Source organism: Lycium barbarum, chromosome 7 (genome assembly GCF_019175385.1).
Source record: "Lycium barbarum isolate Lr01 chromosome 7, ASM1917538v2, whole genome shotgun sequence".
Lineage (NCBI taxonomy): Eukaryota > Viridiplantae > Streptophyta > Magnoliopsida > Solanales > Solanaceae > Lycium > Lycium barbarum.
The window spans coordinates 120,129,139-120,145,602 of NC_083343.1; the positions used below are offsets into that span (position 1 = coordinate 120,129,139).

Here is a 16,464-nt window from a genome sequence, read left to right on the forward strand (position 1 = left end):
GCTGAATTCACAACGTATGTTTGGAACAAGAAAATTATTTGTCGCGAATGATTTGAATTATTCACAGTGTTGATAGTTTGTAAGTTTGGTGAATGCTTGATTTGGATACAAAAGTTTATACTTCCTCTATCCCAATTTATGTATACTTTTCGCTTCTCAACATCCAAACTGCATGAATTTTGATCATCATCTTGACATATTTTTTTTATCAAATTGATATGGTAAAAGTTATAACTTATTTTTCATGTAGTTTTCAAATAAAATATTAATTTTCAAATATTGAGTTAATCTATTCCCATTTAACTTTAAAGTTTAATTAAATTGACTCTTGAAAAGTGAAAAGTATCTCATAAATCACATTTTAATATGCTCAATATTCTTTAATTTTGTCCGCGCATCGCGTGGGTACGAATACTAGTTATAATAAAAGGAGGGCAGTTTAGCTTAATATTAAGTCAAGTGGCGTAATATGAACAAGTCACTTGACAACAAATTCTATTTGTATCAATTCTAAAAAGAAATTAATTGACATTATTAAATGAACTCACCTAATTTGGTGTATTGATTGGACAAAATTATTAATTGATATTCTTGGATTCTAATTTATATTCAACAATTCTCCTTTAAATGGTAAGATATAATACTGTCCTTTATTACTTTCTGCAATTAAGATAAATTCGTGCCCATATGAAGAGTACCCATACGATTAAATTGAATGCAATATCAAAATTAAAATGTATCAAAAAATCATGATTGAAATTCATTTGGTTAATATTTTCACTTAAAAATGTTACCGTGTAAGTAATCTATTAGGAATATAGAAAATGATAAGTCTAAACAAAATTGAGATATCAACAATTAGATTTTAGCACCTTTCTTATTAATAATAGAACGAATCAATATTAGCATAATTAGCAGGAAAAAACATATAATGCTACTTTGAATTTTAAACCAATTTCATACTATATATACATGTAAAACAATTTAAACTTGAAATAAATAAATAAAAAATAGGATTTGAATTAAATTGAAACACAGTTACCTTTTTTAAACTAATCAAATGACTATCCTTCCTAAAAGTAAAAAAATGAAGCACATCAAAGTTTTTTTGGTACTTCCTTTTAAGAAGAAGATTTTGTTTCAAGCTAGGGTAGTAACAGAATCAAATCAACAAGTTTTATGGCTCTGATGAACTAAATTTTATAAATAAATATCGATTTCCTTTTCTATATTTCTCTTTCTATGTAGAGAAAATATTCTAATACAAATATTTGAACTGAAATAAAAATTTTGAATTTGAATTAAAAGTTAAAACATGTGCAATTCAAATATCATCATATAAAGAACATTAGAATTCTCCCCCCCCCCCCCCCCCCCCCCCAAAGATTGGGTTATCTTTGTAATGAATTTATAATGCAATAAAAATTTAAAATTTATTATACCCCCTAAAATTTTGGCGAAACATATTATTTCTCATTCAATGTTACATTTAATAATTAGGTCATCAAATGTATGAAAAAAAGGATGTGATTATGATTAACTTTTCAAATTTAAAATGAGATTTGGTGGTTTTAAGTTTAACCTCCTATATATACCCTTCCAGTAACACATAAGTTAAATTAAGTTTGCTCCTTAAAGTTACTCTTCCTGCCATCACCGCTTCTTTCAAAATTATTTTTTCTCCGTCTTCCCTTTCTGATAGAAGGATCTGCCATTATATATGTATATTGATTAAATAGGTCTCCATTATTTTTTAAATTATTTTCACTATGTTTTATAGCGCCACAAATGTATGGGAAAGGATGAATATATAATTTTTTTTGTGTGAACTGATTGATTAATCTTTTTTAGTTTTGTTTTCGAATGAATGACCATATGTGGCTTTATCTTGTGATATGTCGTTTTACATTCTAATTTGCATTATTTCTCTACCATTTTGTTGCATAAGTTACTTTCATGTTCTTAACTTTTTATCAATATCTCCAGAGAATTTATATCGTTAGTTCGCTTATTTGTAAATATTTTATGTAAATGCAGGTCATATTGCTTACTTATATCATATTAGCAAAAAAGAAATAAGAAACTTTATTATAAGTATTTAGTTTTCTTAGTTTCTTTTTGAATTTTAGAACATCTCATAATACTTCGGATTATGGAATGCATTAATTTATTTTTATAGTGTTTGAAACTTACATGGAGGAGCAGGAATTGGCGATGGCAATGCTTAATTTGTCGTAATTTCAAGCTATTGTTTGATCTTTTGGTTGATTTTATGTGTTTTTTTTAATTATTATTATTTAATGGTGGTGATAATTTATCTATTAATCCAATTTTGAGAGAAATATGGATAGATTAAGTAATGTATAATACAATAACAATAGACAAAAATTGTAGAAAAGATTTTTTTTCTAAAATTATCTTCTTATAGTGTAGATATATTTGGATAAGATTTTATTTGAATATGAGATGAAAATCATTTGACTTATCATTAAAAAGTTATATTATGGATAAAGTCTCGTAACTGAAATCATAACAGATAAAGTTAAAAATAAGAAATATTGAACAACAAAAGCATTTCAAGCTTTGACAATGTAATGATACCAAGTAATAAATATAATACCTATAATGATAAACAAGGAATACAAACGTAAAAAACTTTAATGTAGAAATATAGAGGAATATGACTTAACAATATATAAAAAGATTAAGCATAAAATTAAATAGTTAATACTCCCCACGCATCACGCGGGTACGTACACTAGTATCTAATAAAAGGGAGTGACGAACTTATTAGCTAAAGAAGGAGCTATATTATGTGGAGGTTTTCTCTCTTTTAAAGCAAAAACGTATGCGTGAAATTTTTACACAGTATATTTTGGCGATCCCTCAAGATCCTTGACAATGAAACTTTTGTCCATTAATATGAAATTCGTCAAGGTTTATGACCAAATTCTTGCAATCTGTTAAATTTGATATCACAATGCAAATTTTTCCCAATAATTTGATTTTTTTTGCAATTTGACAGAATTTTATTACCTAATATTGGTGGCAAATTTATTTTTACAAGGTTTTCAAAATGAGGTAAGAATTTAAACAGGAGTAGTAACACTTAACATCCTACTTACACGAATCACGTAAGAAAAAGAGGGTAATGGGGACTTAGGTGCCAATTATTGGTCGGTGATATGGACACTATTTTCCAAATTAGAAAGGTCTCTTTTAAGCAGGAATTGGTTGTCATTTGTCAAATAGCCCAAATCTACTAATATGATCATTCTATGAAATTTAACGTCATTATTGTACCTGACTCTTGAGTTATAGCACAAGGTAATAAGGAAGTTTCTCAGATACTCCAGATTGATGTTAAGCTTGACCTGTCCGTCAATAAAGAATTTAAATTATATACGCTGATAGTATAAGAGAACGAAAAAGGATCAAATGTCCTTAACGTATTCAAAATGAACTAAAATTTATCTTTCTTCCACCTATTGGGCCGCAATCTTTAACATTAATTTTTGTGTTAAAAATGCTCTCTTTCCACCTATTGAACCCCAAGTGACTGTTAACTTTTAGGTTAAAATAAACCCCCCCCCCCCTCCCCCCCTATTGACAAAATTAAGAGATGAAACATGTGGTGCTTTAATAAAAAAGGTGGCACTGACTTATTAGTCTACGTGGCTCCAACCATAAATAACTCGACTCATCCGGATTAACCAAAAATAACTAGAAACCATTTGTTTGTGTCCAGTTTCTTTGATGATTCATGTGTTTGCGACTTAATGGATTCAAAAGACAACAATATATTCTGTTTGTAAGCTACGATTTTTGGTTCAGAACTGGTGCAAACAAGCTCCAATCGATTCCTGATCTAAGTTCGACTTAACAACTTCATCCTTTAATAATGGTGGATTTTAATTAATTAAAAATCTAGCCCCAACAATTCCTGACAAATAAATTTGAATGAATCGGATAATCTTTTGGGCTGCTTTTAATATTCACGTGAAACCGATAAACCCTAAAGGGCAGTTGTGGTTCAATAAGTAGAAGGAGAGACATTTTTACTCTGAAAGTTAATGTTAAGAGCAATTAGGGTCCAATAGATGGAAGAAGGACAAATTCAATTTGAATTATTTCCAATACGTTAGGAGTATGTTTGATCCTTTTCTGGTAAATAGTTTCTACACCATCATATTAATATAATTGGTTGTAACAGGTTACTCTTCTAATTTTCAAGTTACTGGATGAGGTTTGCCATGATTACCTATTACTATAAGTGACTTGATAGCGTTATTACGTTAAAAAACTCGCGAATGAATTCCAAGTCCACCCCGCAAACAAGTCAACAACCAGCAATAAAGTGAAGTCTTTGTACTATAATTAAAGGGATGGCACCATCTATAAATTTGCCTTCTCTCAACTTGATGAATTGTTCGATTTGCATAATGCCTGGTTTAAATATCCCTTTATGCCTTGTGCTTTTCTTCATCAGTAGCACAGTATCAGATGATGATACCTGTTACTGCCCAAACACAACTACTTACAATACAAACACCTCTTATCCTTCCAACCTCCGTTTGCTACTTTCAACCCTTTCTAATGCCTCTAAGGAACATAACTTTTACAATTCCTCCACTGGTGGCAGCGGTAGCAATGGTAATTCTGAAAGATTTTACGGTCTGTTTATGTGTCGAGGCGATATTGCCAGAGGGTCATGTCAAGATTGTGTAACTAGTTCTTCTAATAAAATAATCCACAGCTGCCCCGGCGGAAAAATGGCTGTATTTTGGTCGGACGGTTGCTTATTACGTTATTCTAATCAATCAATATTCCCCGAGCCAGATTATCAATCCATAATAAAAACACCAGATAAACCTTATATGCTACATAAAACTATTCAATTTACCACTGATGAACAGAGCAGGTTCAAACAGAAGCTACAAGAAATGATGGATGATGTGGTGACTCAAGCTGCCAGTGATCGTTCGATAGGCAAGAGATTTGTCACTAGAGAAACCAAATTAAACAGCGACATAACAATTTATGCCTTAGCTCAATGCATTCCTGATATTTCTTCTTCTGATTGCCACAAGTGCCTTGGAAATGCCACCAATGTTTTCCGTAAGTGCTGTGATGAATATAGGGGTGCTAGAGTTCGATTTCCTAGTTGTGTTATGAGGTATGAAGAGTACCAATTCTACCATAGCCAAGGTACGTTTTACTAACACTCTATGCATGTTGGATAGGTTTGAAGACATAATAGTTTTCTTTATGTTGAACCCAATGTCTATGTTTTTACAACCATGGTAACATACACAACAAAGGGTATAATAGGTAATGGTAGATTCAGGATTTGAATTTTACGGGTTCAAGTTCGAAATTCTGCTATCCTGTTTAATTGATTCTAAATTTATTATTTGTACTATAATGTGATGTTCTTTTTAATACATATACATGATCTGAGTTAAAGTTATTGGGTTCAGATAACCAATATCTATTGCCCTACATCCGTCCCCTGTAATGAGATAGTTAATTGGGATTCTTCCATCTTTCAATCTTTAGGTAGGGAGCACTACTATCCGACACAAATCTGAATTGGTCCGGCTGTGAGCTTCAACTTTTGGATTGTTAAAAATAAACATGGCAAGATTTACCAAAACATTAGTAGTTTTATACAAATGAAATAAAAAATATCACATCGAAGTTATATAATAAAGCAGTAGATGAATTTGAATTCTTGAATTGTTGATGCAGGGCATGCTGGAATCCTAAAACAATTAGCACTAATTATTTGTGTAGTCGCTGTTGTCGCTATTTTGTTTCTACAATCCAGTGGAGTCTTTCCTTTAATACTGAGGAAAAGAAGGAAGAAAAGAAGTAATACTCTAAAGGAGATGAATGGTAAATTAAAATACCAATATTCTTTATGCCTTTATAAGTACAATTGAAGTCCTTCATTTTCCTTAATTTTTTTTTCTATTTATATATATTGCAGATGATCTTGGTGGGATTCTAACAACTGAATCCTTGCAATATGACTTTAGTACAACTGAAGCTGCCACTAACTGTTTCTCGATGGAAAACAAAATTGGTGTAGGTGGATTTGGTGATGTCTATAAGGTAAAGTTGTAAAGGATTTAACTTATATATAGTCATTGTATAATTTTTTCTTTTACAGTTTTCTAATCCTAACCTTTTATGGATGTTTACTTTTCATAAGTGATTAGACGCTATATATATATAAATTTCTTTTTACACGATCAATGTAATTTAACCTACTATTGTAGGTCAAGTATCATTTTCATTAGGTTATCAATTAGTTATGTTTATCATTAACATTTACTTGTAATTACCTTATTAATGACCTGATTGGTAAGTGTTTCTTATACCATCAATGCATAAGACTTAAACTCAAAATTCTTTTATATTGTCTATGTATTAAAGTTAGATTTGATTGTAAATCCAAAATGTCTATTCATAATTCTTTCATTCAGGGGGAACTTCCTAGTGGACAAGAAATAGCTGTAAAAAGGCTATCAAGAAGATCAAGCCAAGGTGTAGATGAATTTAAGAATGAGGTTTTACTTGTAGCTAAGCTTCAACACAAAAATTTAGTGAGACTGCTCGGTTTTTGCTTGGAAGGAGAAGAAAAGATACTCATCTATGAGTTCATGCCCAACAAAAGCCTCGACTATTTCTTATTTGGTTGGTTTGTTTATACTTCTCCTTTCAATTTCTGAGTCTTACTTTTCTTTTTAGTTTGTCTACAAAAGAAAATTAGTTTCTATATTTAGTAACTCTTATGATATGTTTTAAGATACGAAGAAGCAAGCAACGTTGAGTTGGTCAGTTCGTGACAAGATTATAAGAGGAATAGTACGAGGATTAGTTTATCTTCATGAAGATTCTTGTCCTCGAATCATACACCGTGATCTCAAAGCAAGCAACATTTTGTTAGACAAAGACATGAACCCAAAAATTTCAGATTTTGGCATGGTTAGAATATTTGGAGTTGATCAAACTGAAGGAAGCACTGACAAAATAGTTGGCACATAGTAAGTATTTGTCAACAACTATAGATATGCATTCATATACTCCTTTCTCCTTTTTACATCCATCATATCAATTAAATTCTATTGCTACGGTGTTGACAAAAAACTTGAACTTTTTTTAGCGGATCCGTTATGGGAGAGTGTTAATTAATGTGATTTATTTTTCTTTGTTAGCGGCTACATGTCTCCAGAATATGCGATGCATGGTCAATTTTCTGTGAAGTCTGATGTATTCAGTTTTGGTGTGCTTCTTCTAGAGATAATAAGTGGAAAGAGAAATAGATCGTTTTATCAAGAAGATAAATTTGACGACCTTCTTACCCACGTAAGAGCAAATTAATTGTATTTAAGAGTTCCCATTATTAACATTATATTTCTACAACATTCAACTTTTCTTTTTTTACAACCTGATCTGGAGGACATTACGAATGCTATGTTGATATTTTTAGGCTTGGAAGTTGTGGAAAGATGGCAAAGCTATGGAACTTGTAGATTCAACTCTTATCGGTGACTCAAATTCAAGGTCTGAAATCATGAGATGTATATATATTGGACTCTTATGCGTTCAAAATGATTTGGATGAAAGACCTACAACTGTGTTGATAGCTCATATTTTCTGTACAGATTCTGCTACTCTGTCAGAGCCAAATCAACCAGCATCTTTTAAGGATTATACTAGAATAGGAAAGATGCATCAACTCACAAGAAAATCCATTCCATCGTCCGTTATTCAAGAATCAATTACTGAAGTCTATCCGAGGTAGTATACCCAAGATCACCACGTATAGAGAATATTCTCAACTCTTAAAATCATCACAGCAAGTCTTTTGTAATGAATTTTTCACTTTCTGTGACAAATACGAAAAGACTTATTTCTTGTAGTGATAACTAGCTAATGACTCTCAATATTGAGCATTTTGGAATAGAACTTTATTTTGAACTAGTGAATTTATCTGAGCTTCGCGCGGTCATAAGTATCAACATTCCAATAAATATTGTCACTCATTTCTATTATTAAAAAAAAAAAAAACGTTCAAGTCAATTCAAAAGCTAATTCATGCACTTATATAATTTTACTTATTATCTAATTAAAAAAGATTCAATGAGTAGTTAAAAGAATTAGTAGGTAAAATTAGGATTACATAAATTTCATCTTACAACTCTACTTAGCATACAACATATCTAAATATATATATATATATATATATATATATATATATATATATATATATATATATATATATATATATATATATATATATATATGTATGTATGTGTGCGTGTGTGTGTGAGCGCGCGTGCGCTTGATCCTCACAAAAAAATGATCAAAGCAATCCATTATACACCGCTTATAACTTGTAATTATATATAACATAATTTTACAAGTATAAACAATACAATGAAATAAAAGCTTTTATGAAATGCAAATCAATTCTAACATTTTAACTTTCAAACACGGAAAAAAACACAATTTCTTAAAACACTATTACTATCATACTATTCATTTTATCTCCCTATAAGCATATAATCAATAGAATTTATCAATATTACAATTAAAACATAACTTCTTCATGAACAAAAAATAAAATTATATGATAATTCTGATACATAGGACTTATGACCAATGACAAGTGAAAATGTACAATTCCGCTATGTGTTTTTTTTTAAAAAAATTAAGTGATATTCACCCTCACGACGTTCTCAAATAGTAAATATCCAATACTACGACTTGTTATATGAGTTACACCCAATCTTCTATTTCTATAGATGAAAAACTATTAAGTATCATTATTTTGTTAAACAATTATGAGGGTGAATGATTTTAATTAAGGAATTTAAAATATAATTTGTGTAAGAACTGTTAGGCGAGCCCTGGGCGTTGGGCGTTAGGCGTGTTTAGGGCGTACGGTTGGGCGCTTAGGGCGTAAGCCTCATAGGAACTAAGCCCCGCACGTTAGCCCCAGGGCGTTTTGCCACTGCCCTGCCCCGGGGCTCGCCCCGGGGCGAGTCCTGACACTGCCTTTCAAAACAATGATACATATATCTCTGTCAATCCATGTGCAGTGCAAAATTTCTTGTTTATAACCTCATTGTATATTTTCAACTGATAATTAAATGAAAGACTTAATGTGATTTCATAAAACAGGGCATGAATTAATTCATCACTAATTGACTATAACCCTTAATTCACAAGTCTAAGATCTGCTTTAAAATAAATCATAATTTTCATAAATGAAACCTAAAATTATGGGCTTTAATCAAAATCCTAATATCGAACATAGTGCAGGTGCGTGTGATATGTTTCAAAGAAACACAAATTATCATCTTCCAGAACAGAGTATGGGAAGCTGATTTTCTATTTAGATGTACTAAACATTGCAATCATCTACTCCATTATTTAAAAAAAAATAAAAAATTGCAATCATCTACTCATGTTTTATTGTGAGATTGTCTGCAGGGAAAGGATATGAACTATTTCATCCATAACTAGGTGATATTTACTGTTAACTTGTTAAAATCGTGACAGGAACGAGAATTTAGAGAGATAAGAAAAATTAGAGAATTCTTTCTGCTTTTCATTCATCACAATGACCTCTTTATATACAAGTAAGGTCCTCCTTACCCTAGTCTAATAAGGTAACCCTATTCCAATAGAACTACAAATCTTATATTACCATAATTACAAATCACCATAAATAAGACCAAATCTATTACAATTAGATTGGAATAGGGTTCCCACCGACTTAGGGATTTTCCGACTTAACCGATGTGACAGGACAAACTGATTTGATCACACCCGGTCCCATTACCCCCCTTAAGTTGGAGCATGAGGGTCACGAATGCCCAATTTGCCAAGCAAATATTGATGCTAAGATTTGCCCAACGCTTTTGTAAACACATCAGCCAATTGCTCACTGCTTGACACATGACTGAGAAGTATTATACCGTATTGGAGTGCATTCCGTACATAGTGATAGTCTACTTCAATATGTTTAGGCCGTTCATAAAACACCGAATTTCACGCAATATATACAGCCGCTTGACTATCACAATACATTTTCACTGGAGATTTATGTTCAACTCCCATACTATGCAAAATTCTCGTTAACCATTTCAATTCACAAACTGTCATTGCCATTGACTAGGATGCCACCTCCGCTGACGAGCAAGAGACAATGTGCTACTTCTTGGTGTTTTATGATACGGGTGAATTCTCGAGGGAGATAAACCAACTGGTAAGGGATTTTCAAGTCAACGGACATCCGATCCAGTCCAAATCACACCATTCGTACAACTGGAGATCACAATCTTTTGTCATTACAATGCCTTGTACTGGGTTCTTCTTCAAGTAGTGCACCACATGAAGAGCCGCGTTCCAGTGTGCTTTATTCGGTTGTTGCATGAATTGGGATATAACATGCACACAATATGACAACTCTGATCGCGTAAAACTGAGGTATATCAACCTACCGACCAAACGTCGGTATGGTTCCGGATCTCCCAAATTGGCTCCTTTGGCCAACCCCAAACTGTGATTCTATTCCATGAGAGTATTGATTGGTTTAGCTCCTAGTAATCTGGACTCAGAGATTATATTCAAGGCATATTTCCGTTGATAAAGAAATAGTCCAGTTGGTCCCTGTGAAACCTCAACTCCCAGAAAATACTTCAGAGAACCCATATCTTTCATGTGAAAACATGCACGGAGATAGTCTTTGAATCGTTCAATGGACCTATGGTCGTTTCCGGAGATAATCAAGTCATCCAAATATACTAAGACATTAAGTTGCATACCTCCTTGGTGCATCGTGAAGAAAGAATAATCGGAATACGATTGTTTGAACCCATATTTCATCAAAGCACTGGAAAATTTTGCAAACCAGCACCATGGGGCTTATTTAAACAATACGAAGATTTCCAGAGGTGACATACTTGGCCCGGAGAGGGAACATGAAATCCTGGTGGCAATTTCATATAAATTTTCTCTGTAAGGTCACTGTGCAAGAAGGCATTATGACATCCATCTAATGGAACTCCCAATTATGCACAACCGTAACTATCAGGAAGGGCTGAATGGCTACTGCCTTAGCAACCGGAGCAAACGTTTCATTATAGTCAATTCCTTCATCCTGTTTATTCCCGAAAATGACCAACCGAGCTTTTTATCACTTGATTGTGCCATCAGAGCTATACTTGATCTTGTATACCTATCGACATTCGAGCGTTTTTTTATCCAGTGGAAATGTTTCTAACATCCACATTGCATCATCCTCCAATGCACAGATCTTTTCTTGCATGGCTTTTCTCTGATGTTCCTTTTTCATTGGCTCTGAGAAGGTTTTTGGCTCGGTTCCTGTAGTGATTGCTACAAGAAAGATTTGGTGTTGTAAGGAAAAATTATCACAAGATATATAGTAAGCTAAAGGATAAGGTGCACTTGAGGGTTTAAGAGGATCGGACGGAAGCATTGATGGGATTTCTTTTTGGAATGTTTCAGGGACATAGTCATGCAACGGAATCGATTCATGTTTCTGACGTTTACCCCGACCCAATTGTTCTACCGTTGGTATTTCATCTGCCCAGACATCTTCCATTCGTACTTCCTCCACGTTTTCTTTTTCTGGAACAGTGTCTGTCCGGTCCAATTCTGGCTATTTCGTGGGTTTATTCTCTAGTGTCAGTACTTCGTCCATTCGAGTTTTATTCTTTATTACATCATTAGTCCAGTCCATATCGAAATCGTGTTGGTTTCTTTCTTTCTCCGTTTCATCTGGGTTCACTTGCATGCTATCGACTAAGTTACCTGATCCTACAGCAAAGAGGAACTTAGTCTCGTAGAAGTCCACATCTGTTAAGACTAAATATTCATTGTTCTCTAAGTCATACAATCTCCAGGCCTTTTGTCTGTAGAGGTATCCCAGGAAGACACACCTATGACTCCGACTCTCAAGTTTGTCCCATATTATTCCCTTTCTGTGGGCATAACATAGTGACCCCAGCACCTTTAAGTGGTCATAAAAGGGTGCTTTCCCATATACAACTTCACAGGGGGTTTTCTGATTTAAAACCGAAGATGGTGTTCTATTGATCAAATACCCCACAGTCAAAACACATTCTCCTCAGAATCTGATTGGAAGATGACCCTAAAATCTTAATGCTCGCGCCATATTAAAAATGTGACGGTATTTTCTTTTGACTCTTCTATTCTACTGTGGTGTCCCTGTACAAGAAGAATTCCATGTTCGAAGGAGTAAGTCTTCATACATGTGAACTCAGTTTTATTGTCACTTTTAACAATCCTCACCTTCTTACCAAACTGTCTATCAACCAAGGTGAAGAAATTTTTCAAGGTTTGGGACACTTCTTTCTTATCAATTAAAGAAAAATCCACACGGCTCTAGAACGATAATCCACAATAGTAAAAAAATATGAAGTACCACAAGAGGAAAGGGTTCTATTTGGTCCCCATAAATCATAATGAATCATATAAAAAATATCCGAAGCTATATTATCACATAAAGGAAAAACACTTCTTGTTTGATTTGCCCTTTGACATACATCACATTCTTTATCTAATCTAATACTACTCTCTTTTAGGCCTAATGCGGTAATAGACTTCTTTACTTGTGCTGAAGGATGACCAAATCATTTGTGCCAACAATCGAACCAATTGACTGCCTCCACCTTCATAGCTCGTATCTGCAGCACATTCCAGAAATAGCAAAGTCCACCTCGACACTTACCTGTTCCAAGCAGCTTCCTCGTGGTTTGGTCCTGTATAACACACATAATTTTGTTAAATTTTACATCACAATCTAAATTATCAACAAGTTATGATACAAAAATTAAATTGCATGTTAGATCCGGAATGTAAAGGACGTCTTTCAACCAAATCCTATTATTTAGCTTAGTTGTTCTTCTCTCATGGCCACCGAGTTACTTCCATCCGGAAGCCCAACCGAACACTCAGGAATGTCCTGCTGATCGCTTAGTTTCTCCGGATTACCTGTCACATAGTTGGTAGCTCTGGAGTCAATGATCCAAAATGAGTTTTTGGTCTTACCGTCCATCTTGCCATTTGGGTTTATTCCTTGGGAATTTAACATGTGAATCATAATCTTCCGGATCTCCTCGTGCATATGGTGATGTCCTGTCCACCTGTGTTCACCAGCCCTATCTCCACTCGATCTTTCTCCTTGGCAACCACGACATTAGCCTGGTAGTTGCCTCTTCCACGACCAGATCCCAGTCCGTCCCTCTGTTATTGTGGCCCTCCTCTTTTTCTTCCTCCAATTTTTTCATCTTCTTTTTTATTTCCTAGCCAGTAATCTAGATAGCCAATGAATCAAAAACATCCATCCTCAACGTGTTCGGATCTCTTGCAATGTGTGCAGAATGCACCATCGTTTTTTCTTTCACTTTGGTCATGGTGAGGGTTTCTCCTTTTCACGGCAAAAGCCATGGTTTCACTTCGGTCCTCCATTTTTCGTGTGATTCCTCTCACACGCTCTTCTTACACCAGCTTCGAATAGAATTTGTTTAATAATGGAAATGGTTCCTGGGCCAATATGTTGGACCTCACTATTCCATACATTGCTCAATCCAATCCCGTGAGGAAAAGATGCACTTTTTCTTCTTCTCTTTTAGTTTCTAGGGCTGTCCGTAGATTGCACATGAGCTTTCCACACTTGCAAGTTGGAATCTGTTCGTAATTTTCCAATTCCTCCCATACCTTAGTGAGTTTTCCATAGTAATCCACTATGGTCCTTCCCTTCTGCTTGCACTCCGTGAGTTCAGCTTTTAGTTGTTGCATCCGAGGGCCATTTATAATGGCGAACCGTTCTCGGATGCCATTCCACAATTCTTCAGCTTCCTCTTTATATGAAATTGTTAAGCGAAGAGTTCGTTCTATGGTGTTGCAAATCCACAACACCAATAGTGAGTTTATAGTCTACCAGTCTTCTAAGTCTGGAGACTCTTCATCCAGCTTCTTGATCGTTCCGTCAACGAAGCCAAATTTCTTCCTCGCTCTTAGGGCTGTCCTCGTAGATCTAGTCCATTCTTCATAATTTTCACCCTTCAATTGGACTCGTGTCACCACAATTATAGGGTTACCGTTTGACTTAGTGTTATAAGGAGAGATCTTTATTCTTTGGGTTTTATTTTCTTCAGTGGCGATTCGTTTGCTTTTATCGCTGATTTCTCCATCACCTGCCATTATTTTAGGATTTTTATATTCTTTCTAACGTGGCTCTGAAACCATGTTAAAATTGAGACAGGGGCAAGAGTTTAAAGACAAGAATAATGGGAGAATTCTTTCTGCTTTTCATTTATCCTAATGACCTCCTTATATACAAGTAAGGTCCTTCTTACCCTAGTCTAATAAGGTAATTTTATTCCAATGGAATTACAAATCCTATACTAACATAATTACATTCACCATAAATAAGACCAAACTTATTAAAATTAGACTAGAATAACGTTCCCACCGACTTAGGAATTTACCGATTAGCTGACGTGACCGGACAAAATGGTCCGGCCACACCCGATCTCAATATAACTGCCATAAAAATGTGGGGCAGACATTCAGTCTGGATAGGGAAGAAACAATCACTTTTTGGCTACATTGCTGCTGGAGATTAAGCCGGACGGTTTTACTTATAAGTTCTAATTCAAGCCTTTTTAAGTAATGTTTATTATGAATATGCTTTGAATTAATGAAACTAAAAAAAAAATGTCGACTTTTATAATGAAAACCCGTACTAATAAGCTGGACTGCTAGAGCAAAAGTTAAAAGTTTAAGAGGAACAATCAGCAAAATGAAAGGTACTTTAAATGTGTTTTTCAACGAGTTCCTGAAAAGTTAGTGAACTGAAGTACATTCCTTATAATTGACTTTGTAGTTCTTAAAAATGTGACTGATAAATTTAAGATAAAGCTTAGAGCGGATCAAATAAATTTGTGGTCTAAATCAAAATCTTAACAAAAGGCCTTAAATGATATATTAAAGATAAAGCTACAAGTCTCCTCGCAGTGTTTGTTCTCGTGCCACATTTTGTAGAATGTAGCAGGGCTGCGTGTAATTAGGGTCTAAATCAAGATGTGTGTTCTAGAAAACTGTCACCTATCCTATCTTATATTCACCGGATATGTTAGTCATTGTAACATTATTTATTTGGATTAGTAAGTTTCTCTTTGTTCTTCTGGTGCTTTTTGTCACGTTCTTAGTCTTCTACTAAGCGCACGAGCGACACTTGACAACTTGCTCACGATCTTGTTATGCCAAGTCGGCCTAGATCACTACACCCAAGATCGCTAAGAGAATGGTAATTAAGGAAGACGAGAAATTTGTTAAAGGAATCTTTGTATTAGAGAGAACTTGAATTGTTTTGCTCTATAGTTTTTAAAAAATGAATGCCCCTCTATTTATACTACTCACTTAGGGGCTAAGTGTAAATATTAATTGTTCTACAAGTCCATTAGTATTTACAACATAAGTCCCTGTTCTAGAAATCTCTACAAAACTAGAATGTTCCAAGGACATATGCAAATCCATGGAATTTTAGGGTCTTCCAAGGGAAATCCCCAAATTTCTCTAGAACCTTCCCAAATAAGCTAGCTTCTTTTGTACACATAAGCTTCCTACATGGAAAAACTAGTTACAAGTGGTACCAAGTGTTGACACCTAATTTTGGCTCGACGTGCTTAAAATTAACGTTTTCGCGGGGGGGGGGGGGGGGGGGGGGGGGGGGGGGGCTGATTCGTTAAAGAGCGCGAAATACATTTTTTTTTTACACATTTTTACATTTTTCGACAATTTATTGATAATTGTCCTTATTGTAGGAATTTTATCAATTTATTGTCATTTTCCAAGAATCATTATTTTGCACATGTACAGCGTAATACTACCATTTTTGTGCAATTAATAATTGTTTCTTAATTTTGTAGCAATACATTTTCATATCTTACACATTAATATTTATATTTTATACTTACACATGTATTAATTAACTATATTTTAGTACAGTCCATTAGTACAGAGAAAATCGGAGCAATTAATTTTTAAACGCAGAACAAAAATTCGATCAAGTCAAGGTCTCGTCACCTTTTTAAAAGTTGACATTTGAGGTGATGAGTTGGATTCTTGATCCATTGGTTATTGTATTTTTACATAAGGGTTAAAAGGGGTAAAGGGGACAAGAGAGGGAAGATCATTATTTTTTGGACAAAAGGGGGTATTTGTTTACATTATAAGAAAAGGGGAGGGGTTAATTTTTTTTTTTTTATCTATTACACAACACACACAACATTCAGATTTTTTAAAAATCCTAAACATTTTTTTTCTCCCTCTCCTCACTCCTCCCACAGCTGTCGCCGCCACCACGCCGAAGCTCGGACCTCCGGCAACGCACCC

The 16,464-nt window shown here is 34.1% G+C and overlaps 1 protein-coding gene across 2 annotated transcripts; it reads left to right on the forward strand.

The window, feature by feature from the left end:
* Window positions 1–4,271: 4,271 nt before the first annotated feature.
* LOC132604005 (cysteine-rich receptor-like protein kinase 44) lies at window positions 4,272–8,016 on the forward strand. 2 transcript variants are annotated; one of them, XM_060317315.1, is made up of 8 exons: window positions 4,272–5,208; window positions 5,752–5,898; window positions 5,993–6,117; window positions 6,492–6,702; window positions 6,815–7,052; window positions 7,224–7,374; window positions 7,499–7,572; window positions 7,674–8,016. In XM_060317315.1, the coding sequence occupies exons 1-8, from the start codon at window positions 4,386–4,388 to the stop codon at window positions 7,714–7,716; spliced, it is 1,812 nt and encodes a 603-aa protein (XP_060173298.1). In that variant the 5' UTR covers window positions 4,272–4,385; the 3' UTR covers window positions 7,717–8,016. The 2 variants fall into 2 exon arrangements, with proteins under 2 accessions (XP_060173298.1, XP_060173297.1); XM_060317314.1 differs by having other exon boundaries at window positions 7,499–8,016.
* Window positions 8,017–16,464: the final 8,448 nt, after the last annotated feature.

Excerpts from the sequence above, each read along its gene's own strand:
- LOC132604005 (XM_060317314.1), top strand. The coding sequence starts at position 4,386 with ATGGCACCATCTATAAATTTGCCTTCTCTCAACTTGATGAATTGTTCG. Across the intron at positions 6,118-6,491 it reads GATTTGGTGATGTCTATAAG|GGGGAACTTCCTAGTGGACA; the intron begins GTAAAGTTGTAA and ends TCTTTCATTCAG. Across the intron at positions 7,053-7,223 it reads GACAAAATAGTTGGCACATA|CGGCTACATGTCTCCAGAAT; the intron begins GTAAGTATTTGT and ends TTTCTTTGTTAG.